Raw genomic sequence first — 27,392 nt, 5'->3', positions numbered from 1 at the left:
CCTATTCTTAATCATATTTATTATATAATAAACAGTTTATACAATTGCAATAAAATTTACCTTCTTTTTCTTTATATACACTATAGAAAAAATATTGTTCAAAAAAGTGTATATGAAACAAAAATATGAAATGAGAAAATACTTGGCTTTATGTATATCTATCTTGAATATTTTTTCCTGAAGAACACCAAAATATTAATCAAATAGTTCCGATAACATTTCTTGAAATGTAAATGATAATCAATATTTCACTGTTTGCATTTATTAAAATATCATTTTTTTATTTATTTTATTTTAGAATATTCTATTTCAGTAAAACTATTTTACTCATTATTGGAATACTTTTCTTGACATTTCCATCCCTTCACTAATATTGTATTCAGAAAAAAAAAGATTATCCCAATGGTTTAAAAATCGAGTAATATAAAAACTCAACAGAACTTAGTTATTTCCTTTTCAATACTTCGATTATAATAGTTACATCCATTAAACATTTTTTAGATATATAATACTTTAATGCTCTGAAAGAAAATTCTGAAACAGATTTACAAATTTAATCGACAGAAGATATAGTAAAACAAACTAGTAACGTCCTTTCTTGAATTTTTTCTAAAGATACTTACCATATTTTTTTTTTCTGCTAAAACTATTGTAATTTATGTATATTGCATAATTTGCTATTCAAAATCATGATATGAACAAGTTTTTCAGTTCCAGGTAGAGTTTATTAAAAGGTGTATACCTTATTAATTTTCATGCTTTCTCCTAATGTGCTATATTGACTTCTAGACCATATAAATGTATCACGTATTTAATATTCTCAAATAATTATTGTAACTTTCTCATTATATACACATACAAAAGTGTCAAACTAGAGAAGTGAAGAATGAGTATGTCTTCTCATGTATTCCACTACCCTATTAGCTTTATATCCTAAATTGTCACAACCCTGCTATTATCTATACACCAAAAATACTTTATCATAATGGATCATGATATATTTTTAATACAGTATTATTTTTGATGAACTTAGATTTTCATCTATATTCTTGTTTTTATGTGAATCGTAAATGCATACAAGAACAACAAGAGAAAACAATTGATCAACATAAATTGATCAATAATAAACGTACAAACAAAAAGAATAAATAACAATAGATGAAAAAGAAGGGAGAAGGGAGGAGATTAAAAACTATGAAAGTCATAGAGCCGTTTGTAACCAAGCTGGAGCCTTCTCTTTATCAATTTCTACCAATTTTGTATCAAATGCTTCAATCAATAATTCTACCAAAATTCTACCACCTCTGCTACCAGTGAACCTTCTATATTCTTCAGATACACTAGCCAAATTCCAACCCATAATTCTTCTTAAACAACCAATAACAGTACCTGTCCTGTGTCTGCCCATCCCACAACAGACTAATAATGGGTAATTCTCTGAAGAAACTATAGTCCTTAGAGCATTAATAATGGAATGTTCAGTTAATCCATCCCATGGGTTGTCATCTTCACCGCCATCTGGGTTAATAGCTGCAAATTGTAATGTGATATTATTATTATCACAAAATTCAAGCAAGTTATCCTGTGGCTCTTCATTTGCTAGCCATATAATAGTCTTTAGATTTAGATTTAACAGAAATGGGAAATTTACAGGTGATGGCTGACCCGACCTATATAGATACCTTTCTACTGGACAAAAATTTAAAGGAGGTACAATCCGTTGAAGTGGAGGATGCGATATAACCACTTTTTCTCTACCTGTTTCCGTTTCTTCGTTAATATATAAATTATCTTCATCAAAATCATTAGAATCGGTGTATTCTAATTCGATATCTTCTGCTTTATCTTCTAATTCAGCCTCTCTCAGTTTTGTAGTAATATTATCCATTTAGATATTGTTTTGGTTCTAATATTTATTCAAGTGCTGCTATTCCAATACTTTCCCAGTCCAGCTGTTCACTAACTTGATTACTCCCATACCTATTGATTAAGAGTAGAGGGCATAAGTAAAGCCTATTCTTTCTAACGTTCTGCTTTCTTCTTGAATTTGTTTTCAATACTTGATCGAAAATTAAAGAGAACTGAAGTCTTTTCATTAAATTAACGATTGAAGGAAAAAAAAATCTTAGCCAAAAAGGAAACTAAAAAAGATAAATATAGTAGAAAGAAGAACCAAATTTAACAAGAACATTAAAGAAAGCTATAATGCAAACATAACTATGTTAGTTTCGAGAATCATCACAAGTCCCATTTTCATGTTAGTAGAGTGATCTAAACTAAAAACTACTCAAACTGACTAGTGCTTATAGAAAAAAGGAACTGCAATAGTTAAACAATTAAATTAACAACTTGATAAACAAACACATATTATTTCCATTAAACTATAAGTTATTAAAATAAAACAAAGCATGGCCGCTAATACTTCTTCAGCTAACTTTATCAAAACATCTACCAATGCAACTAACAAGAAATCCAATTCCATTTGGAATGATTTCCAAGATGTTTATAGAGTATCAATGAAATCGTATTGGGATGCACTTGATAAATATCCAAAATTGAAATTAATTGATATATTTTGTCTATTTTTGGTTATTATCGGTGTTATACAATTTGCCTTCCTATGTTTAATTCGTGATAACTTCCCATTCAACGCATTTCTGTCTGGGTTTATAATATGTGTTGGCCAATTTGCTTTGTTAATATCTTTCAGAATGCAATATTTGAATCCATTCCCAGGAATCTCTAAGAATAGAGCTTTTGGTGAATTCATAGTAGCTAGTTTAATACTTCATTTTATCTGTTTACATTTTATTAATTAGAAAATAATATATTACTAAGACCACTGCTACAACTACCATAAAAATATTTTTTTTATTCAATTTATTACAGTCTTAATTATATATGAATGTTATTAGAAAATATACAATATCTATTCAAAATAAATAGATAACTAGAAAAAATTAATACTATATAAATTATACCATAATTCAATAGCTATTACCAGCAGTTTGCTTATTTTCTTTTAACGTAACCTATTATTTACTTTTCAGACTTTTTGTGAAGTTCTTATGTGCCGTAGTATGCCTGCCTAATACTTTCCACTTGGTTGATCTTGTACTATTGTGATTAAGATTTAACCACATACCATTCTTTCCTTCTGATTCTTTTCAGTATTTTAAAGAGAGTTGGACACTATATTATCACTTTTAAGATTAATTGGTAGATTTACCTTAAAATTTTCATTATAAAATCTACTTTAAAGATAATTGAATAGATTGACATTCCTGCACCCATATTTATCTTGTTCATGTTGTTAAAGATCAATCATGTTTTTTTTATCTAATTCTCCTTTTAAATCACGGTTGCAATAAATTCTTTGTATTTTTTTGTAGAATCTTAGTTTCAATCAGTATAGGCATAAAATAATATATATTTTCTCCATCAACCTCATTCTTGGTAGATGTCTCAATAAGAAATGCATTAATTTCTTTAATAAGCATGACCAAATCAGCACGCAACTAATATGACCAATGGCACAATTGTCATAGATATACATTCTACATTTTTAAGTCTTCAAAAATAATGAGTATACAATGCTAATTCATGAAATGGACTTTTGCTAACTAATATGTTAGCCAACAGACACCGTCTTTACTGATCCTCTCATATGTTGTTCTCATTCCATAGAACGTTATGCCTAACAAACAGTATCAAAAATACGTATTACTATAGGTTTGAATGTCAATTGTTATTTGTTTTTTTCTATAAGAATCCTTTGGTAATTGCATCACATTTGCCTACCAACTTTATTTAAATTACCATATGCTACTTAACAGAAAATATTCAAAACCACTACTGCCGTCGCTAGCAATTATAATAGGATTACATTCTCAAAAATTAATACGTACAAAATAATATATAGATTGAGACATGAGCAATGTATGTACACGAGTATCAGATGAAAATGATAAAGATAATATTATAGGTATCTTCTAAACCGTTATATAATAATCATGAAACATATGTATATGAATATATGTACTAATATTTGTATTTACCTCAATGTGATTGGCGTACTTTGGCTTTACATGTATCACAATACCATTTACCCTTAGGCAATGTGGTCAAACCTATGCATGGTAAATGGAACCATTCCAACTCACAGTTTTCTCCATCACATCCAACCATTTCACCATATGCTACTTGATTACAGTAACAATAGACAGGTTCCCCATATTCATTGACCCTTAGTGTGGGCGTTGCTACATCGTTTGTTGATTTAGAATTATTCCTGGAATTGCCTTTTTGTTGTCTTGATGTGGAGGAATTAGCATTACTACTGCCATTACTGTGACTATTACTGTTACTATTATTTGATCTCCGTTTTGAAGATGTCGTGGCAGAGGCACTACCAGTGTTATGACTACTATTGTTGTTATTTGAAATATTGGAAGAAGAAGTATTTGTTGTACCTCTTTTATTATTATCTTGTGATGAAGATTGTTTTTCCTTTTTATTATTATTATTTGACTGTGTTTCTTTCTTAGCTTCACTTCTAGTATTCTGTGTAGATCTTGTATTTCTATGAGAATGAGATGGTTTATTCAAAGATTGAATCAATTCATGATGCAGATGCATAGCAGGATGGTTATCTAGACCCAATCTAACACTACTTGGAATCTCTTCATTTCTGATAGCAACCTCGTATGCCAATTCTAATCTCTTATCCAGTGTGTTTATTAGTTCACACATCAACGAAGAAACATGCATTTTTTCTTCCAATGAAGGCATGAGTTCTTCCAATAAAGTATTTATTTCCATTAATGTTGGTTTATCCTTATTATCATTATCTAGAAGTTTATCTATTGAACTAGACAAAGTGGGTAATACGTTCGTACATTTTGCATCAATTTCATGTAATAAGGTAAGATATTTAATTATTTCTATGGGGATTTCTTCAAAGATATCAGCTAAATCATTTAAACCAGGGTATAAGTTGGCTGGAGCTGACATGTTGCTCTATGATAACAAATCTGAACTCAAACAAAGCAACAACAACAGAAAGTTATAAACTAATATTTTACCAAAATATTTACATATACATGTACATGCGCATACACATATATATATATGGATTGAATAATAATATTAAAGTAACAACTTATTATACTATTCTATTTGGGTTTATTTCATTTTTTTTCTATCATTTATTCAAAGTTTTCTAATATGCAGGATAAAATATGTCATTTACCTCGTTGAATCTTTATTTTACTTGCCTGCATTTATTCATATTCTTGTTTTTATTCATATTCTGTCTTATTATTTTTTTCTTCTAATTAAGATTAAAAAAGTAAAAAAAAAAAAATCTAACAATTGTAGAATGTTATCATTATATACGGAAAAAGAGTTATGAATCCAAAATAATAAAATGAAAAAGAAAGAATTGAAATTTAGGTCTTTCCAAACAACACGTAGTCAAATTGAAAAAAAAAAGAAAAAACTTAGGGCACATTCTAGAGATGTTGTAAGTGTGTGGTGTATAGATGTTATTATTACTGTTCCGATCAGCTCCGACCAGTTCCGAAAATCACACACACACGTCTATTTATTCCGACCTAAAACAATGTAACCAGAGACCCACACACCCTTAAAGAACGGGCAAACGCGGGATCGCGAGATTTGCCGAGTTCCGACTTCCGACTGCCGCGACTTCACGAAAAAAAAAAAAAAAAAAATAAAAAACAAAAAAAATTGCGATGGTGAATTTGCCTGCAGGCAATGAATTTTTCGAGTTTGTGATGGGAAGAGACAGTTTCTTTTGTTTTATTATTGTTTTTGTTTTTGTTTCTATGAGGTAAAAAAAAAAAAAAATAAAATAAAATAAAAAAAGAAGGAAAGGGCTTCGAGGATTTTTGCTGCGTGGTAGAAGGCCAATTCAAAAAGGCAAGAAATAAAGAAAAGAAAAAGAAAAAGAAAAAGAAATTTTTTTATTGTGCATAAAAGGAATCATCTGTATTGCCTTCCCGATATACTGACTCATTAGGTGACACTTTTATCACTTTATCAATGTTTATTCCTTTTTGTTCTTATCTGATACCTCTTAGATGATGCATATACGTATATATATATATATATATATATGGTTAATTATATGAACTGTCTAATAGTGAACTTAATTTCATAGAATGCTTATCTTTACTTTTGTCGGCTTCCTCTCCTTGTTCTATCTCTTCTTTTTGCTTCCAGTTTTCCGAGGTTCTTGTTTGGATAAATTATTAAGTAAACCAAATTAATTGGAAAGTCACCATAAAGCAAAATATCATCTAATACAAATATATAAACACCTATAGGTGTACCCATACACATTTTTATAAATTATGCCAGTACACGATAATTACCAGATATCTGACTCAGAGTTATCTTCAATCTCAGATTCACCAAGTGAAGACCATGCTATCCATCCTCGCCAGTATCGTTCAAATTATGAAGATAATAGTAGCAATGAAAGAGATACACATATAAATAATAGCAATTTACATGCTACCATTTCAAATCGTAATAAAAATGCACAACTTTTGACCACAACATCATCATACCCAAGTAAAATCCATACTACTATGTCAAGGACTACAACAAGAGAATTATCAGATAATGACTCTCTTTCTTTCAATCAATACGCTGATGACAATGATGGTACTCCTGTAGAAGTTACTACTGCTCCATATACCCTACTGTCATACCCAATGAAATGGGCAATGGTGGCCATCTTAACCATGTGTGGGTTTTGGTCATCTTTAGGTTCTCCTATCTATTATCCTGCTCTAAGACAACTAGAGAAGCAATTCCATTTGGATGAAGATAAAGTTAATGTCACTGTCGTTGTATATCTGTTGTTTCAAGGTATTGCTCCAACTGTCTCTGGTGGGTTGGCCGATGTCTATGGTAGAAGACCTGTCATCTTATTAGGTATGCTAGTTTACGTAGTTGCCTCGATTGGGTTAGCCAGAGCACCATCATATGGTGTCATTGTCTTTCTAAGATGTATTCAATCCATCGGGATCTCACCTACTATCGCCATTTCGTCTGGTGTTGTAGGTGATTACACTTTAAAACACGAAAGAGGTACTTTTGTAGGAGCCACATCTGGGTTTGTCCTAATTGGTCAAGGTATTGGTCCTTTACTTGGTGCAGTTATTGCTGCTCGTTGGAATTGGAGAGCTATCTTTTGGTTTTTAACTATTGGTTGTGGTACTTCATTCGCCATAGCTTTTTTCCTTTTACCAGAGACTAAACGTACACTAGTAGGCAATCTATCAATCAAACCACCTCGTTTAATCAACAGAAATCCTCTATTCTTACTACCATCTGTACAGAAAAGATTCCACTATGATAATCCAGATTATGAGACCTTAGACCACAAAATTCCATCATTGGATTTGACTGGTGCAATGAAAATCACTTCAAGACCTGAAATCCTTTTATCTTTGTTTCCAGCTGGTTTACAATTTGCCATGTGGACTCTAATGTTATCTTCTATTGCTAATGAATTAGCTCTACCCCCCTATAAGTATCATTTAACCATTATTGGTGTCTGTTATTTACCTGCTGGTATTGGTGGTCTTTGTGGTTCCTTTTTTACAGGTCGAATCATCGACGTTTATTATAAACGTGCCTTAGCACGTTTTGAAAGAGACAAAGCTAACGGTACGATCCCAAAGGATACAGTATTCAACACTTTCCGAGTACGTCTAATGTGTGTCCTTCCTCAAAATTTTATTGCAGTGGCATCCTTCATTCTGTTTGGTTGGTCTGTTGACAAAGGTTGGCACATTGTGGTTCCTTTAATCACCTCTTGCATCTCTTCATATTGTGCAATGAGTACACTATCCACAATGACTACATTATTGGTAGATTTGTACCCAGGGAAATCTTCCACTGCGTCAAGTTGTTTCAACTTCGTTAGATGTTCTCTATCTACTATCTTCATGGGTTGTTTTGCTAAAATGAAGCAATCAATGACTGTTGGTGGTACTTTCTCATTTTTAACTGCATTATTATTATGTGCCAATTTCCTTACTTTTATTCCAATGATGTATGGGATGCAATGGAGAGCAAAGAGACAACGTCGTGAAGAATTGAAACAACAAGAAAAGGAGGAGCTTTCTGTTGAGGTAGTTTACGAAAAGAAATAAGTCCAACCCTTCTTCACATTCTTTTGTCTATTTGCCAACATTAATCTTCATGACTCTTTTCATTTGCATTTCTATTTTTTTTTTTTTTGGTGTCTATTCAACACCCATCTATCTTATTTATTTATGATCTATTTTTTATTTCATGCACTATTTTTACTTATTTGCATATGTACTATTACGTTTCATATAATAGACTTCAATCAATTCATTAATTAATTAATTATTAATAATAATATATACAAACTCATAAAGTTTGAGAATACCTCTCATGATTATTCAATTTTTTTTTTAGTTATAATTCAGTTTATCAAATTTTATAATATCTACTTAAATAAAAAAAATTTGGTTTAATATACACAGATACATTTTTTTTATTAATATATATATATATTTTCTTCCCTCCTCATATTTTTTCTTTTTTCTTTTAATACTTACTTATTGAGAAGCACATTGAACACCTTCACCTCCATGGGCATGGCCTTCGTCATCTGAATCATAGCTTTGACCTGCGCGGCCACTACCACGGCTTTCATATTTACTTGAATCATATTCAGATAGAACACATTCTTCAACATGTACGTCGGCTGGAACCTTTGGCAACTCGGGTCTCTTTGGCAAGATATCTTCTAATTTCTTTAATGTGTCCTCATCTGTGAAATGGTTACCTGGGAATTTAACGCTAAATTTGATGATTAAGTTACCGAAACCACCATATTTAGGTATTGGCATACCTTTACCATCGATGACTTTATGGGAGTCTGGTGCAATGACTTCACCAGCAACGATATCAACCTTTAACCAATCACCAGAGACATGAGGAATCATGAATGAGCCACCAGCAAGAGCAGTTAATAAATCGATCTCAGCGTGATAAATCAAGTTATCCCCAGATCTCTGGAATAATTTGTGAGGTAATTCATGAATAACAAAGACAACATCACCTGGGATAACATCTGGTGCTTGATCGGCTTCACCTTTAAAGACAACTTTTTCTCCATTTCTCATACCTGGATTAACGTGAACTTCCAAGATCTTTCTTTCGTGATCAACTTTCTTACCATTACATGTTTTACACTTATCCTTTTCATTGATGATGTCACCAGAACCATGACAAACATCACACTCGGTTTGGAATCTTTGAATCATTGGACCCATTTGTCTGGTGACGAACTTGATACCTTGACCATTACAAGAAGAACATTTCTTGACAGCACCTTTCTTACCTCCACGACCTTCACAGGTTTTACAAAGAATTTGCTTGTTCAATGCCAATTTGGATGTCTTACCCTTATACAACTCTTCTAAAGTAACTTTGATTTCATGCCTAATATCACGACCACGTTGTGGACCACGAGTTCTTTGAGCACCAGCACCACCAAAGAATTGAGAGAAAATATCTTCACCAAAGCCAAAACCACCACCCATACCACCGGCACCACCATTCAAACCTTGGGAACCAAATTGATCATATAGGTCTCTCTTTTCTGGATCAGATAACACTTCGTAGGCGGAGGAGGCTTCCTTGAATTTTTCAGCCGCTTCTTCTGATGGATTCTTATCTGGATGGTATTTCAAAGCTAATTTTCTGTATGCTTTTTTAATTTCACTGTCTGTGGCATTTGGAGAGACACCAAGAACATCGTATAATTTTGTTTCAGCAACCATTTTATATAGATATTTATAATTTTCTTTTTATTATTCTTTTTTTGGTTTATTTTATTTTATTTTTTTTCTATCCTAAACAAATATTCCTGATATTTTAGCTTTTTAATACAATTGCACAGATATGTTTTCTAAAAGGAACTGTATCAATCCTGAACTAACAAAAACAGCGCACCAATCTATCTATGTATATATATATGTGTGTGTGTATGTATGTATATATGTATGTTAGATTTCACACCTTAATAATTGCTTATTTTTTATTTTTTATTTTTTATATTTACTTATATTTCTAATTTCTTCAAACTCATCGAAACATAAAGAAAGTCAAAGAACAAAAAAAAATTTTTTTCTTTTTTTTTTTTTCCTCCCAAAAAATTTCTTTTTTTTTTCAAATTTACTTTGGAAGGTCACGTGATGCAAACTTCCTTGGCGCTATCACACTGCATTATTATTATTATTATTATTATTTTGTTTTTTTGTTTCTGGTAATTGACCAAAGAGACAAAAATTAAAAAATAAAGAAGAATATTTCACAGCAAAATTGAAAAGGTTGTTCCCCCCCTTCCTCCAGGAATTAAATGGAATTAGCCGCCCATTTCATATCGGTAACGATTCGTAGATTTTAATAATGATAAGTATGTTGGCAAAGGTCTATTAAATCTGTGATTAGACAATTTAGTAAGTGTGCTCAGTTGAATTCTATATATTTGTTTCCTTTTATTATTATTAGTATTATTAGTATTATTTATTATTAGTTTCTTCCTGATGCCTAGAGTACCAACCAAGAGTTTACTCAAGCAAATAGGAGAAAGGCTATATAAAGATACCAGTGTTAAGAGAGAGGTACAATGGTTATGGGAAAGTTGTCACAGTAGAAGGTCGAGGGTACAACAAAGTAAACTAGTCACCAGAGTATATCCTAATATTATCTCGCAGTTCATACGATTATATAAGTGGAAATGTAAAGGTGTACCACTACAATATTTAATTGGATGGCAGCCTTTTGGTCCTTTGAAAATCTTGTGTAGACCCCATGTTTTAATTCCACGTTGGGAAACAGAAGAATGGCTCTTTGAATTGGCTAAATGCATTTTGTCACAACCGCATTTGTCCAATTTGAAATTGGTAGATTTTTGCACAGGATCTGGTTGTATCCCACTTTTGTTGATGAAGATGGCTATTAATAAAAATACTTTCAGAAGTATAGATGCAATTGATGTATCTCCCTATGCTTTGAACTTGACAAAGCGTAATCTTAGACATAACAACTTACAAAATAGTTCAATTTTCCAAGTTTCTTATGGTGACATTCTCGAATCCAACACAGTTTCACAAATATTATCAAAGGGGGAGAAAATAGACATTTTGACTTGTAATCCACCATATGTATCTAAGGAATCATTCAGAAATGATGTAGATGACTCTGTGAAAAATTATGAACCCCATTTGGCATTAATTGGTGATTTAGAATTTTATCAAAATTTGATACTGCTATGGTTACCCCATATAAATTCCTTTGTATATGAATTGGGGTCTTATAAACAATATCTTTATGTTAAAGAAGAATTATCCAAATGGAATCAAAAGTCTTCAAATGAAAAATGGTCCTTAGGGATTAAGTTTGACTCTAACGGTAAGCTACGATGCGTTTATGGATATACTACCAAAATGAAACCTATATTTCAAGATTATGGACAACAAATAATTATACAATAAATATATTAATAAGCATGTTTATCTATTTCTTCATTTTCACTAGAGAATCATATTGTGGTAATGCATCTGCAGTATTCAATTGGATCTTTGTTTCTTCCTTTTCTCTAATAGATGACTTTCTTTTGCAAAAAAAAAAAAATAAATAAAGAAAATGTACAATTTTAGTATTCCTAATTAACTTTCCACATGTGTTAATATTTTAGCACCCTCAACCATGGATGGTGAAACAGGGATAACTTTGATACAGGTCATTATATAGCCACCACCACCTCTCATCGTCATCACTGGATGTAGTTTACCTCGTATTGTTTGATAAGGACGGCAACGAGTCTCAAGAATTGTTGGTGCTAAGAATCTTAAATCATTATACAAAGAATGAGATAATTCAAGTAAAACTTCTTTAAACTGACTATAACAGACAATAGGTCTAGATCCATGGATGTGATCTCCTAATCTTTTAACCAGATCAGGCAAATGTAATGTGGTACCAAGGATCATCCCGTCGTATTGAACATCATTAATATATTTTAATAGTTCTAATTGTGTCTTTTGCCATTTTAATTTTCGATAATATGAATTTTTCTTACTAGCCTTCAATTCGTATACCTCCTCCTTAGGTAACGGTGTAAAACGAGATTCAATCTCTTCTCTTGTTAAAGGTTCAAAAAAGTCCAATAGAGGTATTGTAATAACATGCTTACTAATGAAATCCTCTGAATAATTGGAAAATTTTAAAAGGTCAAGGTTAACATGTTCGTTTTCATGTAACACTACAATCTTACCCACACTTGGATCAACATTTTCAGCACCATTTCCAAACATCCTTTCCATTATAAAATAAACTAATAATCCACCAGTTTCATCCATACATAGATATGTTCCAGTGGATCTGATATTGGCTAAATTCAGGATCATACCCATTGATTCTTCTGAAATATCCATGATACGTTGAATATCATTTTTATCGATCAAGTATTGCAATAATGCAGAACCACTCAAGTAATTGACAGTAAAAATCTTATCAAATTTCCGTTGCTTACGTTGTAAGTACTTCTCCTGCGAAAAGACAGTCTTTTTATCAAAGGAACCATGGGATTTAATCATCTGACTAATAATTTCTTGGCTTGTAACACTTTTTTGTTTTAATTGTTCGATATCTTCTGCACTCAACTTTTGAACATCATGCCCTCTATCAATTAAATTTCTGTTAGATTCACTACTACCTGTAGTAAAAGCAGTGACATTTAAAGAATCACTATTTAGTCTGTTCTCTTCTACGCCCTCATTCAACTCAGAACAGTATTCAGCTGGATTATCCCTTCCTTGAGTTAACACCCTCACTTTTCCTACTGGTATACGATTTTTCTCCTTACCTCCATTTTTCTGTTTCTGCATTTCATTCCATTTATCTGTCTCTTCATCGTAAAATATCTCAAATTTAGTACCTAATGGAAAACCAACCACATCATTAACACGGAAAGCACCAAATTTGCCCAAGGATACAGTTCCATCTGGTCTTAACTCTGTAATCTTCGATTTCTCAGATGGTAAAGTTATCAGCACATGCTGATTCCAACATATATGCTTTTGAGGGTCCATCATAAAACAATTCTTCTTTTTGTTCTTGTTCTTCTAATTCTTATTTTATTTTATTTTATTTTTTGTGAAAACCTGTACCAACCACACGCTTTTTATGTAATGGTAGTATTGACCCTTAACCAACTCTAATTCAAAGGTAAAATTTGTGGAAGCTTTTTAGAGTCAATATGTGCAGATATTTCGAGGTTCGCTAACTCCTCTTCAATGGGCTTTAATGCCTATCAGTTTCTGTATACTAATTATTTGCTTTATCTTCCGTTTGCAATGATGGAAAAGTTTTTTCTTTTTTTCCTAAATTTTTCACTAAATTCAAAAAAACGAAAATTTTGAACTATTTCTCTTATCCTCATCTCATCTCAAATTAATAACTAATAATATTAAGGATGTTACCTTATCTATTGTTGAAAAAATAGTTTTATAACTTTTCCAACATATTACTGAGATATATCTGGATTTAACAAACTGGATAGCAACAAAAAACACAATTATCGAAATAAAATAAACAATGGGTTCCAGACGTCACAAAAATAAGCAGGTTGATCCACCATCCTTTGAAGAGTTTCAAGCTAAAAAGGAAAGAAAACTTAAAAGACAGGAAGAGAGAGAATTGCAAAAGCAAAAGAAGAAAAATAGTCGTCCAGCTCAAGATGATCTAGATAAAAGCAATAAAAAATCTGTTAAAAAACCTAAAAGAGAAGAAAAACCTGAAGATAAGGAAGATGATTTACCAGAAGTCGATTTAGAAGAATTATCTAATGCTAAAAAATCTTTATTTGATGATGATGAAAGTGTTGAAGATGAGGCTGATGAATTTCAAGATGAGGACTTACAAGCTGAATTTGACTTAGAACAAGAGTATGAAAATGACGAAGACGATGATGTGCATGTCAAACCAATGTTCTCCGATGATGAAGATCATGACGAGGATGAATTGGAAGAACTAAATGCAGCAAATATGGAATATCTTTCTAAAAAGTTGGATGAGGAAGAAGCAGAAGAGGCAGAAGAGGCAGCGGCTGAATTGTTAGAAGCTCAACAAATTCAACCAAGAGCTGATGTATTACCAACCGAAGAAGAAGAAGCAGCCTTAGCTGGTCAACCTCCAGACTTAACAGCTATAAGAACTCGTATTATTGAAATTGTTAAAGTGTTAGAAGATTTCAAACATTTAGCAGCAGAAGGCAGATCGAGGACTGAATATGTTGACAGATTATTGAAAGATATTTGCGAATATTTTGGTTATACACCAATGTTGGCTGAAAAATTATTCAATCTTTTCTCTCCTTCTGAAGCCTTAGAATTTTTTGAAGCTAATGAAGTGGCTAGACCAATTACTATTAGAACCAATACTTTGAAGACTAGAAGAAGAGATTTAGCACAAGCTTTGGTTAATAAAGGTGTTAATTTACAACCTATTGGTAATTGGACTAAAGTTGGTTTACAAATTTTTGATTCCCAAGTCCCAATTGGTGCTACACCTGAATATTTGGCAGGTCACTATATATTACAAGCTGCTTCCTCCTTTCTTCCCGTCATCGCATTAGATCCTCAAGAAAATGAACGTATTCTTGATATGGCAGCTGCACCAGGTGGTAAGACAACCTATATTTCTGCTTTAATGAAAAACACTGGTTGTGTGTTTGCTAATGATGCAAACAAAAATAGAACAAAATCTTTGATTGCTAATATTCATCGTCTTGGTTGTACAAATACTATTGTTTGTAACTATGACGCCCGTGAATTTCCAAAAGTTATTGGTGGATTTGACAGAATTTTGTTAGATGCACCATGTTCAGGTACTGGTGTTATTGGTAAGGATCAATCTGTTAAGGTGTCACGTACTGAAAAAGATTTCATTCAAATTCCACATTTACAAAAACAATTGCTTCTTTCTGCTATTGATTCTGTGGACTGTAATTCAAAGAAAGGTGGTGTGATTGTATATTCTACATGTTCTGTTGCTGTGGAAGAAGATGAAGCAGTTGTTGATTATGCATTAAGAAAGAGACCCAATGTCAAGTTAGTTGACACTGGTTTAGTCATTGGTAAAGAAGGGTTCACTAATTATAGAGGTAAAAAATTTCATCCAAGTGTTAAATTAACCAGAAGATATTATCCACATACATATAATGTTGATGGTTTCTTTGTTGCTAAATTTCAAAAGATTGGTCCATCTCCACATGACGATAACCAAGCTTCTCCAAGAGAAAAAGAAATGGCTGCTAGATTAGAAGCTGCTGAGGAAGGTATCATTCATTCTGATTTTGCCAAGTTCGATGATGAAGAAGATGCTAAATACATTGATAAATCTAAGAAAATAAACTTATTGAAAAAAGGTAAAAATCCAAATGCTAAGAAATAGGTAATTTATAAGTATGATAAAAATGGTCAGCTCACACATACACACATATATATATATAATTTTTATTATTCACTGTATATTAACTTAAAAATGTTTTTAAAATACATATAAAATTGAATGGGTACATCAGTTCACTTCTTAAATCACGCGATATATACCAAAAATATTTATGCATCTATAAATAAAGTCTACTCGAAGTACTTGCAATTACCTAGTTTATGTTCTTTGATATAATCAGGACCATATTCTTCGTATTCTTTTCTTGTGATCATTGCCTCATTCAAAAGCTTTTCGTCTTGAGCAAATTTTGACATACCTCTCCATGAATCTAATGACGGGTTTTTGCTTATATAAACACCGATTGGTGTACCTGAGGGTAGAAAACTTGTGAATTCATTTACAATTCTTTGTCTTAGATTTGGGATTTGGGAATTCCCACCTGTTAGCCAAACATTTTTACACATCTGTAAGGCAGTTTCACTTAACTGTGAAGGTTTTGAACCAAATTTCTTGGTAACCATAGTTTCACACAACTCTGCTATACCTGCTTGATCCTGTCCACCAATAGTAGGCTCAAATAAAATTTCTGGAACTCTAATACGTTCCACATTAAGATGCATTTGATGTTGCTGGTGTGGGTCCTCACTATCATGCGGTCTTGGACCTCTCAAAAATAAATGGTAAACTGAATTCCTCCAATCGTATTGGGCATCCAGTGTATCTTCTTCTGTAAAATTAGGATCGTATTCTAATAGCTTGCCTTCTAATTCAACTATCTCCTTATATTCTTCCTCTAATAACTCATCAAAAGCTTCAGGATTTTGTGTGATGTCATTATAAACATCCCAGTCTTCATCATTTGCACCAAAGGTATCATTTGGGTCATTATCAATTGATGCCTGATGTCTATTTCTTTTAGAACGAGGGCTATCCTCAGCTAAGTTTGCTAAATTTTGCATCCTCTTTTGTGCAACTTGTGATTTACGATCTTTCATTTCATCTCTTAATTTTAATTTATCTTTTCTTTTCTTAATAAGAGCATTTAGTTTATTTCTTTTATCTTTAATCCAGCTGTTTAGATTAGTCTCACGCCATTCTTGATCTTTAATCCTAGCCTCTTCCTCCAGTTTTGCTATTCGAGCTTTCTCCTCTTTAGCCTTCTGTCTTGCATCATAACTAGCTTTAAGAAATCTTTGTTTTCTTTTCTCTTTAATCTGATCTTCTGTTAATTCGCTATCGGGTATATCAATAAGATCAAATTTATTTTGATTATTATCGTCATCACCATCATTATTATTATCATCATGTTCATCAGCTTCTAATAACTGAGCTCTTTTCAATGATTTTTCCAGGTTATACATATATTTTTTGAAGTCAGCTTCATCATCAAACCCAGCATTTTGCAAAACGGAAAGAACAGTTTTCTTGGGTTGTCCAATTAATTGCTCTCTAACATGAGAAAAATATTCATATTCTTCAGTTTTTTGTACCAGTCTTTCCATCCTTCTTTGTTTAGCTTGCTCTTGTAATCTTTTACCAGTCTCTTTCCTCTTCTCAGCTTGTCGTTTAAGTTCTTCCTCAGACTTTTTTGGTTGTAAAATCTCAGTGAATGGTACTTCAATAACAATATTTTTATCTTCCAATACATCTAATGACAACAAATTTTCAAGCTCCTTTGAATAATTGCTTGAAGTGTAACAAAAATTATGATACATGTATTCATATTGAAACGAGGACAATTTTGATGGAAAGTATGGATATTTTAAAGTTAAAATATCACTTAAAAATTCCACAGAATGTCTACCACCCCAATTTATTCTTTTACATTCACCCAAAATTGGTTGACTTTCCACAATAGGTATAATGTCGGTTTCTTCATGACTGCAATTAATCACAACTCCATTTGATTTATTGCTAGCTTGTGTGTTATAGTAAAATGAAAATAAAGAGTCTATACCAAATGCAACTTTAGGTAAATTGAAAGTCTCAAAGAGAATCTGATACCAGTTCTGTCTTTGTGATTGTAAACATGCAAGTCTTTCATTTATAATCAAAGGGTTCTGTACTCCATTATTTGGTTTCACGCCAAGATGATGAAACGTATATTCCATTATATCTTCCACATAATCCCAGTTGGTGATAATACTACCATCAAAGGGCGTTTTTGATTGAGATCTTACAGTCTGATCTAATCGAGTATTATTACCAATAAAAGTGAATGTCTTTGCTACTTTCCTGTCACGATGTCTGGTTAATCTTGTAGGAAATACTAAGTTTGGATCAGATAGACCAGTATAACCGGCTTTAACATTGTATGAACCAAAATCTATAGCTATAGGTCTATTAATATCATATTCACCAACATCTATAAAAGGTTCAGGATCAGTGTTCAATGGGAGATCCTCCACAGTATATATTTTTAAAAGTGGCAATGAAGAATCTCTTGACATATTTCTTGTAGTAGAAAATGTTTGAAGAATGGTGGTTTTAATGTGTATTTCACCTTTTTGATATAACTTTACTTACAGGGCAGGTATTATTGGTTTATGGCAAAGTAGATATAAGTCGTCAAGATGGTTTTTCAAGGTATATATATCTCTTTCAATAAAGTACTTTTTATCTATCTTTATATTTATTATTGTTTTTTTTTTCTAGAATAAAAATAATTTATTTAAACTAGTAAATTATATACAATAATTTTAGAAGTATCTACAGTATGTGAGATAAAGGGCCCAGTAGAAAGGAACTATGACGGGTATTAGAGAATGAGGTGAGTTTAAGGCTTCATACTCCCCTTCCACTTGATAGTCGTATACATATATATATTCTGTTTAAATTATTTAAGAGGATATAGAATATATAGATAATATGTATGTGAAAGACAATAATTAGGAGTAAATTTGATTGTTAAAATAGTTGGTAACTATATACATATATATGTGTGTGTGCATTTGTTTGTTTATTTACTTATTGGAGTTTAATATATCTTCCAGATACATTGAAGCGGACTTATGATGTTGATTAGATAATTCAATCTGTGATTTGGATGGTGATGCCGATAATCTACCTAATGACGACTGATTCCGTCTGTGCTTATTTCTCATGTGTCTGTTCATTCTTTCTGGTGAAGCAGTCAAAGTAGGTTTATCTAATACGATCTCAGAATTGGCTTCTGTATTTTTTGTGGGTGTTTGATACATATCCTCTGTCCTTTGGGATAATTGTAATGTTGGTGATATAAATAGTGAATTTCTACAACTCATATCCGATTGAATCACACTAAATGGCTGCTGCTGTTGTTGAGGTTGATGATAATGGTGTTGATTTAAGGTATTTGTTGTAGTGTCTTGGTTTAGACCAAATTCTAAATCATTAAATCGATTCAGATATTTTTCTTCGAATTCATAATCTTCACAACTCATTTTGCCAAATGACGACGAATCAGATGGAATCCTATTAGCATTGATATCAACATTATTTTTTCTATTGTTTTTTCCATTAGTTAACGGTTGCTTTTCTATTGAATAGTAAAGAGCGTTATGGTTCAACAATTTGTTTGCTTCTTTAGTGTTTTTGTATGATATGTAGGTAGTTAAACACCACCATGCGAAGATGATGAAAAATATTGCACCTACAATACAACCCATTGCAATAAACACAGTGCCATCTGGCGTTGATCCTGTGTGATAAATAAATGGGTTGTTATCTGCAGCAGGTGGAGTTATAGCTGCTACATATATTGTTGATGTTGAGACAGGAGTATTCGAAGTTTTCATTGAATCATCAACAGAACTGTTTGTGATAATACTTGTCCTAGTAATGGTATTACTGCTACTGTCGCTATTTCTACTGTTACTACTATCGCTGCTACTGGTAGCAGTTGTTGTAGTTGATGTGGTTGCTGTTATTAAACTTGGCAAACTTCTTTTTAAAAAAGGTATTTCTTCCATTTGTAATAGGATTCACTTAATGTAATGATAAATAATCCTGCACTATATATTGTTATTTGAGTGTTCAGATGAAGAATGTCGAGAGGAGTCCTGTCTACTCGGATTTAAAGATAATTATGATAATTATTATAGCAATACCTTGGTATTTAATTAGCCATCCGTTTGACAATAGTTGTAGCACTGCTAAATAACAACCCACTTACCGTTAATATCACTTTATTAGTATTATTTCAATTCTCTTAATATTCAATATCCAAGGGGAAATTATTTTTTTTTCATTGTTATTATTCTTTTTTTTTTTTCTAATTTAATTTATTTCATTTTATTTTATTGACATACTTGCCTGATCGGGCAATGTTACCTAATCAGGAAAACATATTGCAGGATGAGAGGAACAAACTTTCCCAAAAAAGGCTCGAGCCTGGAAACTTCGACAAAAAAAAAATAAAAAAGAAATCAAGGAAAGTAATCATTATGGTAGTGGTGTACGTTTGATGGGAAGCGCAATGAGGTGGATAGCTGAAACAAACAACCCTAGTTTATTGCGTCCCATCTCTTTAACATAGTAGTACAGATATTAACAGTAAGATTTCATTAGACACTGAAATCCATACTAGAGATATAGAAAATTGCAAATATATCAAAAACAAAGGAACACGGACAAGGGCAAGGACAAGAAGAGCATTTTATTAGGAGAGATTGGATTTGTGATTATTATTTCAAGACAGCATTAAAACAAACCACCTATTTTCCAATCTGATTCTATTCTATTTCCAATAGTTTTATAGTCTATATTCTATTTTATATAACAACATGAACAATAAGCATTATATACCTCCATTAAATTTTTCACCGGTAATCTCAACAGATGTGTCGTTGTACAGATCAGGGTATCCAATGCCAATAAACTATTCTTTTATTAAGGATCGATTAAACTTACGGACAATAATATATATTGGTGATAAGGAAGACACATCTGCAGAATACTCCGAATTTTTAAAGGGCCAAGCAATAAATTTTATAAGTGTGCAGATGAAATCTTGCAAAGATGACGATGTACAAGAAAAGCTGGATACGATCCTAGAAATAATATTGAATGTTGAAAATTATCCGATCTTGATTCATTCTAATAAGGGGAAGCATCGTGTTGGAGTCGTAGTGGGGATAATAAGGAAGTTATTTCAAGGTTGGTCGATAGCCGGGATATATCAAGAATACGGTATATTTTCCGGTGGAATGAAGGAGGAAACAGATTTGGAGTTTATAACGATGTTTGAAACCAATCTGATTGTAAATAAAGACAGATTACCTGGGTTTATACGTATGTAGAGTGATACTCACAAGAATAGGAATAGATAAGTAAGTAAATAAATAAATAAAAATAAAAGATATACATTTTAGATACACATAAGCGTTAAAAGAACGGGGAAAAAAAAGAAAAAAGAAAAAAAGATGGATCGCATATATATAAATTCATAGGTTGAAAGATAACGACCAACCAACCTTGTGAACAGGTTCATTCAATTTCATAGCATCGAAGGAAGTACCAACACCTAAAGTGATACCTGGTCTTAACAATTGTTTGTAGCCAAGAGACAAGACACCTAAATCAGAGATCTTAGCTTTAATTTGAGTATCTTTATCTGGGACATATTGGGTGACGAATTCTAAATTAACTTTCTTGTCATTAATTTGGGGGTTCAAGATTGCACGAGAACCCAGGGATAATTGATTGCTAACTTGTTGACTGAAGGATACGGAAGCCACTCTTTGGTCATCGATTTGTAAGCCTAGAGAGTAGTCAGCTTGTTTATAAGCCATAGCCATGGCGTAGGTAGAGATAGAACCGTGAGAGATGTTGTAACCGATTTGAGTACCGATGATGAAATTTTCATAGGAAGTAGTGAAATCGCCTAAGAATTTAGGAACACCGCCGCGAACAAAATTGAATACACCACGGGCACTGAAATAAGGTTGGACAAACTTAACGTTTAAGTTGGCGACTTCGCCACCGACACAGCATTTCTTGACAGAGGTTTCATCTTCAGTGGAAGCAGTTTGGAAAATTTTGCTTGGGTTGAAAGTAGTGTTTAGTTCAGTGTTTAAACCTGGGGTGATTTGGTCTAATTGCAACTTAGTGTTTAATTTATTGTCACTAGTCCAGCCCTGGGTTAAGACCAAACCATTCTTCAAGTCACTGACCTTGGTCTCCAAATTGGTGGTTAATGCACCTTGTGGAGTAGCTTGTTTGGCTTTAACATTGAAAGTGACACCGTTTTTAGCTGCAGTTTGAACGTCTAAACACAATGGACTTAGATGATAGAAGTCCTTATTTAATAAATCATTAGTTTCCTTGAAAATATCAGAGAAGAAAGGTTGTGGAGCAGATTTCTTGGACATGTTGTTGTTATTTTTTAGTTTTTAATTTCAGTTTCGAATATTTATCTCGATGTGGTTTTTACGTTATGTTATATTAGGAATATATATATATATATACAGACAGATAGATGTGTTTGTCTATGAGTGTGCGAGTATATACGTAATGTATACAGAAGAAGATAGTTATGCACACTTTTGTGTATAAAAAGAGAAAATAGAGTACAGGTTGTTGATTATTTTGCAAGGGGAGGGAAAAAGGAGGTCTAACTGCAACAATGAAAACAAAGTGGAAAAGGACCGTTACGCAAAAACCGATAGAAAATTGGAAGAAAAAAATGGAGAGAGCTAGCAAAGGAGATCTGGTCTCTCGCGAAGTAACAAGGATAACAAGCAGGTAAAAGCAGGAGTGCCAAGTATTACGATCGAACTAACTCGCATATATATATACGTATACAAATATGCGTGTGTACATCCAATTTTATTCGAGAATGAATTGTCATCAAAACATTGGTTCTCCACCGCCCCTTGTTTCCATTAATCCAGGATGTCATGATTTAAGATTTCAAGATTCAAAATTCAAGATTCAAGATCTTCTGCCACAGAGCTAACTTGTATCCAACGACGACTGTTACATTATGCAGTTTACACCTAGATATGGAGATATGGTAGATAGAAAATAATCATGACAACTATTTGTCCGTTTCTCTTTTCCTTTTTCTTTCATTCGAGAAAAATAATGCATTTTCCCATAAAGAAAAGAATTGAATTGAATTGAACAATTTTTCATTGGTAGAAAGGGATAAAGATGGTGGGGAGAAGAGGAAGGAACCAATGTTAACAGACAAAATATCTTAAGATTCTCTGTAATCATACAGAAGACTCTAAATAAAGAGAGAAGCACATGAGGGACAAATGAAGGAAAAATAGAAAAGCCGGAAGGATATCAAAAAAAGGAACAAATCTTAATGAACTCCTCCCCCCCTTCCCATGTTTTTGTTGAATTTATTTATTGTTTCGTTTTGTTTGGTCTATGATTTTGTAAAAGGGAAAAAAAAAGAAGGCGGAATATATCGGAAGTTAAGGAAAATTGTGTGGACGAACCCTAAGGTGTGTCACTAATTATTGCGATATCTTGGACGAATGGTGTAGTTTACCCTAATCTTTATTTCTAGGGTTTAAGCTTTATTTTTACTTTGATCTAATTTATCTCTTTTTATTTTTTTTTTTGTTTTTTTTTTTTTTTTTGCTTGGCTTGTCTTTTCTTTTAAATAAACTGTTGATTGTTCATCTTTAGACTTTCTGATGTGATCAAAAAAAATAAAATAGAATGGAATACATTAAATAAGTGGGTAGGAGAAAATGTGAACAATATAGGCATGTATCTTTATGAAATTAAACTATCCTAATCTATAAAGTATCTATCTTTTATACGCAAAATAGCTGTAGTAATAGAATATTGAAATACTATTCAACATATAATTTATCCAAATTTGTATTATATTATAATAAATTTTTTGATCCCTCTATTTCTCTCTTTCTCTCTTTCTCTTTTGACATTGCATTCTATTTTATTTACTACATAATAATACAAAAAAGAGTGATGGGATTATCCATAAAACAACGAAATCATAATTCTTTAAATGAATCTTCAGACTCAAATAATATTAAAAGAGATACCAAATTAGATTCTAAGAAAAATAGTTTCATTGTAGAGGCAGAAACAGTTAATACAGAATCTACAAATATCATATCATCTACTTCTACTACAGATAATGTGTTAAATATTGTAATAAACGGAAATGAACAAATTGATCATGTAAATAATAATAATGACAGTAATGATGGTGGTGATGATGATGATGATGATGATGATAATAATAATAATAATAATAATAATAATAATAATAATAATAATAATAATAATAATAATAATAGTGATACTTCTTTGAAGAATGACTCTATTTTAATATCAAATCTAAATTATAATAATGGACCATCATTAATACCGAAGGATGAAAACGTTATTAATATATCAAAAGGACTGTCGTCGTCTCCTTTTTCTTCTTCTTCTTCTCCTCTTGCTTTTCCTCTTCCGTCTAATATAAGTTCTGATAACCATAATAATAATAATAGCATAGAAATTTATAATAATAACAATGATAATAACAATGATAATGATAATGATAATGATAATGATAATGATAATGATAATATTGTCGGTATACCGTCTATTACTACAACCATGATAGAAAATCTATCTATTTCTAATAATATTAATAACAATAATAATAATAATACTCCTGGAGAAGTGGGTATTTTACCTGAGAATATGATAAATACTACAAGTAAAATGTTAGATAATAATGGTTCAGATAATAGAGATAAACTTAACTTTGATAAATCAATTGATCCGAGACCTGTTAGCAAAATTATTGAAAGGCCTATAATGCCGACTGCAAATTCAAGAGATTTATTATTAACAGATAATAAAAAGATAAATGAAATCTTAGTTAATCCAAATGATACAGATCAAACTGATAAGAATATCAATAATAACAACGATAATAATAGTAATAATATTAATGATAATGACAATAATAAAGATATTGGAAGTGTTCTTAATGATCAAAACAACAGAACTGGAAATAACATTTATGATATTAATAATAATATTGTCACTACTGCTACCAATACTGATACTAATAATAATAATAACAATAGTAATAATAGTAATAACAATAGTAATAATAGTAATAATAATAGTAATAGTAAAAGTAGTGGAAGTAGTAGTAGCAATAGAAGAATCTCTATAGATAGGAATATTGTAAATGAACCAAGAATACCAAAAGATAGTAATATTAAACTAGGTGAAAATCAAGACTTTGATAAAAAAGTCAACGGTGATGATCTATCTATAATCAACACAGATGAGACAGATGACGATAATAATAATAATAATAATAATAATAATAATCAAAAACCAAATAAAACAGAATTCTTTGCAGCTAGGCTAGCTTCAGCTGTAGGTGAGAATGAAATTAGTGATTCTGAAGAGACATTCGTGTATGAATCAGCAGCAAACTCTGTAAAGAATTTAATTCATCCGAGTAACAGTAGTATGGGCCCTCTAAGTATGCAAATAAATGATCATAGATCAACATCTCATTCTTATGATGTTAAGGACGGTTCGATCAATAATAAAAATCGTGGAATATCAACTAAGATGAGTGTACCATTACTTAATACGAATAAAAAATTAATTAATAGGTTGAAAAATATTAGACATACGAGTACAAGTGGGATTCTAAATCATTCAACTGTGCATGATCCTATGGGGTCTTCATCAGGGATATCACATTTTGCACAAGGTTATAAATCAAGCAATATGCCAAATGTCACGTCTAGTCTTAACACAAATATCAATCCTGGTAACGTTACAACCTTTCATCCCAATAGTACAGTAGATTCAGCCATAAGTAATAAAAAGAAGAATCATGGTGATAATGATGATAGTAATATTTTCAATAAAGCTGGTACAAACAATAATCCTAAAGCAGATAACAACATTAATACTGCTAACAGTATTTATTCATTAAATCAAGGTTATATTACTACAAATGTGGATGATATCCCGAGTGTTCGGTCAGTTCATAATATGGATAAACATAACGATTGGCAGTCAATGAAATCTTTTGGTATTGAACAATTTCAAAGTAGATCTCCTGATAAAAGATTAAGCACAGTATCATTAACAAGGTTACCTCCGGGAAATATTTCAAATCTACCTAGTGGTTCTTTACAGAAACAATCAATGATTAAAAATAGTAATTCTATTAAGGCTGGGAATGATAGTAGCCACAATACCCTAATGAAAAATCATGAGAATAAAAGAGTGTTGAGAACTACAGTGTCTAAGATTTTTGATAGTACTGGGACTCCCTTAAGACGTTATTCTGGTGTACCTGATAATGTTAATTTAGAAGATTATATTGAACAGGAAGATGACTTGAATGGGGCTGACAGTATGAAGTATGATATGGGCATAAAACATCAAACTTTGAATAAATATAATAACGGCAAACATATGGAATATTATAATTCAAATAAGGAAGGGAGTAAGGAGAAAGTTAGTGATTCCAAGAGGTTGTCTTTAGAGAGCCATAACTCAATGAATTGGAATATATCGCCAGGGTTATATCACCATTCTACCAGTGCTATCAAAGAGGAAGATGAAAATGAGGGTTGTAGTAACTCTATTAATAATGCTAATAATAATAATGGCACTAGTGAATATGTCATAAAAAAGAATAGTATAATTAAGAATTCTGATTTTAATAATATCGGTAATAACTTAGGCATTGAAAATGCTAGTCAATTTTACAAGGATGGTATTCATGTGAATAACGTTGATGATGATGCACGTTCTACATTCTATTATAATCATAGATCCGATTTGGAAGCAAGACCAGAAATTTCAGACTATGAAGATGATGATATGGATCCAGCTGGTGACTATGGCTTATGTAGTGAACCAGAATATTATGAATTACATCCAAATGTTAATCAGGGTCAAATATTATACTATGGCAAAAATAGCAACAATAATAATAAAAAGATTAATCTTCAAGGTAATTGCATCAATAGAAATAACAGCCATTATGAATATGGCTATCCTAACGAATACACTCCATTAAGATATTCTGCAAGAAAAAAAATGTCAAGAAACCAATTAAATTTTTCGCCTCATGATTTCAATACAAAGAAATCCAGATTGACAAGGTTTAAAAATGGATTGTACTATATTGTATTGATGCTGTTGCTCTTGTTTATTGGATTTTTGTTTGGGTTTGTCCTGGCTACAAATAAAGATTTGCAAGATTTCGATATTGTCTTATTGGACAACGTCATATCTAGTGCTGAAGAACTAATATTTGATATCACAGTTTCTTCTTTCAATCCTGGGTTTTTCACAATAACTGTAAATTCCTTGGATGTTGATGTATTTGCTAAAAGTAAGCTTGTTTTGAAAACAGAGGCATTATTTTTGGGATCAATTGATGAAATGGAGATACCTTTAAGATTTGCTGGTGGTTTTTTCAATAGGCGGTATGCTGCATCTACAACGGCGCTAAAAGTTGTTTCACCCGGTAACTCATCCACTAGTGACAATATGAAATGGAGAAAAGTGATTAAAAATGATTATGAGTTGGTCCTTCGAGGTACAATGAAATATTCTATCCCATTTTTTGGGAATTCACGTTCAATCAATGTTCAACACTCTGCAACAGTATCAGGACATAAAAATGAGGTGGAAAATGAATACATTTCTACACTAATAACAAATATTTTATAAAATAATGTGTTTGTACTAGAAGTGTTAGTTATATACTCCAGAGTGTGCATAATAATATAGTTATATATTAATTTTTTTGTTAAAAAAGAAATATGTGGTGTTATTGAGAGGTAGGGATTCTAAGGGGAAGTTAACAGTATATTAGTTTGACCTACAATTCAAATACCAAATTAGTT

At 31.7% G+C, this 27,392-nt stretch overlaps 13 protein-coding genes across 13 annotated transcripts; 6 read left to right on the top strand and 7 right to left on the bottom strand.

Annotated features, from left to right (window-relative positions):
- Positions 1-1,201: 1,201 nt before the first annotated feature.
- OCA1 (putative tyrosine protein phosphatase OCA1) lies at positions 1,202-1,888 on the bottom strand (the record flags this gene model as incomplete). Its single annotated transcript, XM_064859651.1, has 1 exon — positions 1,202-1,888. One exon carries the CDS (start codon positions 1,886-1,888, stop codon positions 1,202-1,204), a length of 687 nt encoding a protein of 228 aa, XP_064713607.1.
- Positions 1,889-2,408: 520 nt separating this feature from the next.
- On the top strand, positions 2,409-2,819 carry OST2 (dolichyl-diphosphooligosaccharide-protein glycotransferase; the record flags this gene model as incomplete). The annotated part of the gene is made up of 1 exon (XM_064859650.1): positions 2,409-2,819. One exon carries the CDS (start codon positions 2,409-2,411, stop codon positions 2,817-2,819), a length of 411 nt encoding a protein of 136 aa, XP_064713606.1.
- A 1,240-nt stretch (positions 2,820-4,059) lies between these two features.
- Positions 4,060-5,013, bottom strand: PHO23 (Pho23p; the record flags this gene model as incomplete). Its single annotated transcript, XM_064859649.1, has 1 exon — positions 4,060-5,013. The coding sequence occupies one exon, from the start codon at positions 5,011-5,013 to the stop codon at positions 4,060-4,062; it is 954 nt and encodes a 317-aa protein (XP_064713605.1).
- A 1,364-nt stretch (positions 5,014-6,377) lies between these two features.
- Positions 6,378-8,192, top strand: AQR1 (Aqr1p; the record flags this gene model as incomplete). The annotated part of the gene is made up of 1 exon (XM_064859648.1): positions 6,378-8,192. One exon carries the CDS (start codon positions 6,378-6,380, stop codon positions 8,190-8,192), a length of 1,815 nt encoding a protein of 604 aa, XP_064713604.1.
- A 435-nt stretch (positions 8,193-8,627) lies between these two features.
- On the bottom strand, positions 8,628-9,857 carry YDJ1 (type I HSP40 co-chaperone YDJ1; the record flags this gene model as incomplete). The annotated part of the gene is made up of 1 exon (XM_064859647.1): positions 8,628-9,857. One exon carries the CDS (start codon positions 9,855-9,857, stop codon positions 8,628-8,630), a length of 1,230 nt encoding a protein of 409 aa, XP_064713603.1.
- A 765-nt stretch (positions 9,858-10,622) lies between these two features.
- Positions 10,623-11,573, top strand: MTQ1 (S-adenosylmethionine-dependent methyltransferase; the record flags this gene model as incomplete). Its single annotated transcript, XM_064859646.1, has 1 exon — positions 10,623-11,573. One exon carries the CDS (start codon positions 10,623-10,625, stop codon positions 11,571-11,573), a length of 951 nt encoding a protein of 316 aa, XP_064713602.1.
- A 174-nt stretch (positions 11,574-11,747) lies between these two features.
- On the bottom strand, positions 11,748-13,175 carry GCD10 (tRNA 1-methyladenosine methyltransferase subunit GCD10; the record flags this gene model as incomplete). The annotated part of the gene is made up of 1 exon (XM_064859645.1): positions 11,748-13,175. One exon carries the CDS (start codon positions 13,173-13,175, stop codon positions 11,748-11,750), a length of 1,428 nt encoding a protein of 475 aa, XP_064713601.1.
- A 502-nt stretch (positions 13,176-13,677) lies between these two features.
- NOP2 (rRNA (cytosine-C5-)-methyltransferase NOP2) lies at positions 13,678-15,534 on the top strand (the record flags this gene model as incomplete). Its single annotated transcript, XM_064859644.1, has 1 exon — positions 13,678-15,534. One exon carries the CDS (start codon positions 13,678-13,680, stop codon positions 15,532-15,534), a length of 1,857 nt encoding a protein of 618 aa, XP_064713600.1.
- A 188-nt stretch (positions 15,535-15,722) lies between these two features.
- Positions 15,723-17,984, bottom strand: ARP5 (actin-related protein ARP5; the record flags this gene model as incomplete). Its single annotated transcript, XM_064859643.1, has 1 exon — positions 15,723-17,984. One exon carries the CDS (start codon positions 17,982-17,984, stop codon positions 15,723-15,725), a length of 2,262 nt encoding a protein of 753 aa, XP_064713599.1.
- A 513-nt stretch (positions 17,985-18,497) lies between these two features.
- PWA37_003106 (uncharacterized protein) lies at positions 18,498-19,484 on the bottom strand (the record flags this gene model as incomplete). Its single annotated transcript, XM_064859642.1, has 1 exon — positions 18,498-19,484. The coding sequence occupies one exon, from the start codon at positions 19,482-19,484 to the stop codon at positions 18,498-18,500; it is 987 nt and encodes a 328-aa protein (XP_064713598.1).
- An 813-nt stretch (positions 19,485-20,297) lies between these two features.
- OCA2 (Oca2p) lies at positions 20,298-20,813 on the top strand (the record flags this gene model as incomplete). The annotated part of the gene is made up of 1 exon (XM_064859641.1): positions 20,298-20,813. One exon carries the CDS (start codon positions 20,298-20,300, stop codon positions 20,811-20,813), a length of 516 nt encoding a protein of 171 aa, XP_064713597.1.
- A 144-nt stretch (positions 20,814-20,957) lies between these two features.
- Positions 20,958-21,884, bottom strand: POR1 (porin POR1; the record flags this gene model as incomplete). Its single annotated transcript, XM_064859640.1, has 1 exon — positions 20,958-21,884. One exon carries the CDS (start codon positions 21,882-21,884, stop codon positions 20,958-20,960), a length of 927 nt encoding a protein of 308 aa, XP_064713596.1.
- Positions 21,885-23,463: 1,579 nt separating this feature from the next.
- On the top strand, positions 23,464-27,216 carry VAC7 (Vac7p; the record flags this gene model as incomplete). The annotated part of the gene is made up of 1 exon (XM_064859639.1): positions 23,464-27,216. One exon carries the CDS (start codon positions 23,464-23,466, stop codon positions 27,214-27,216), a length of 3,753 nt encoding a protein of 1,250 aa, XP_064713595.1.
- Between the last annotated feature and the right edge of the window lie 176 nt (positions 27,217-27,392).

This window comes from Arxiozyma heterogenica (genome assembly GCF_036370985.1).
Source record: "Arxiozyma heterogenica strain weizmannii chromosome Unknown scaffold_26, whole genome shotgun sequence".
NCBI classification, from domain to species: Eukaryota; Fungi; Ascomycota; class Saccharomycetes; order Saccharomycetales; family Saccharomycetaceae; genus Arxiozyma; species Arxiozyma heterogenica.
This window is presented reverse-complemented; position numbering and strand designations above follow the sequence as displayed.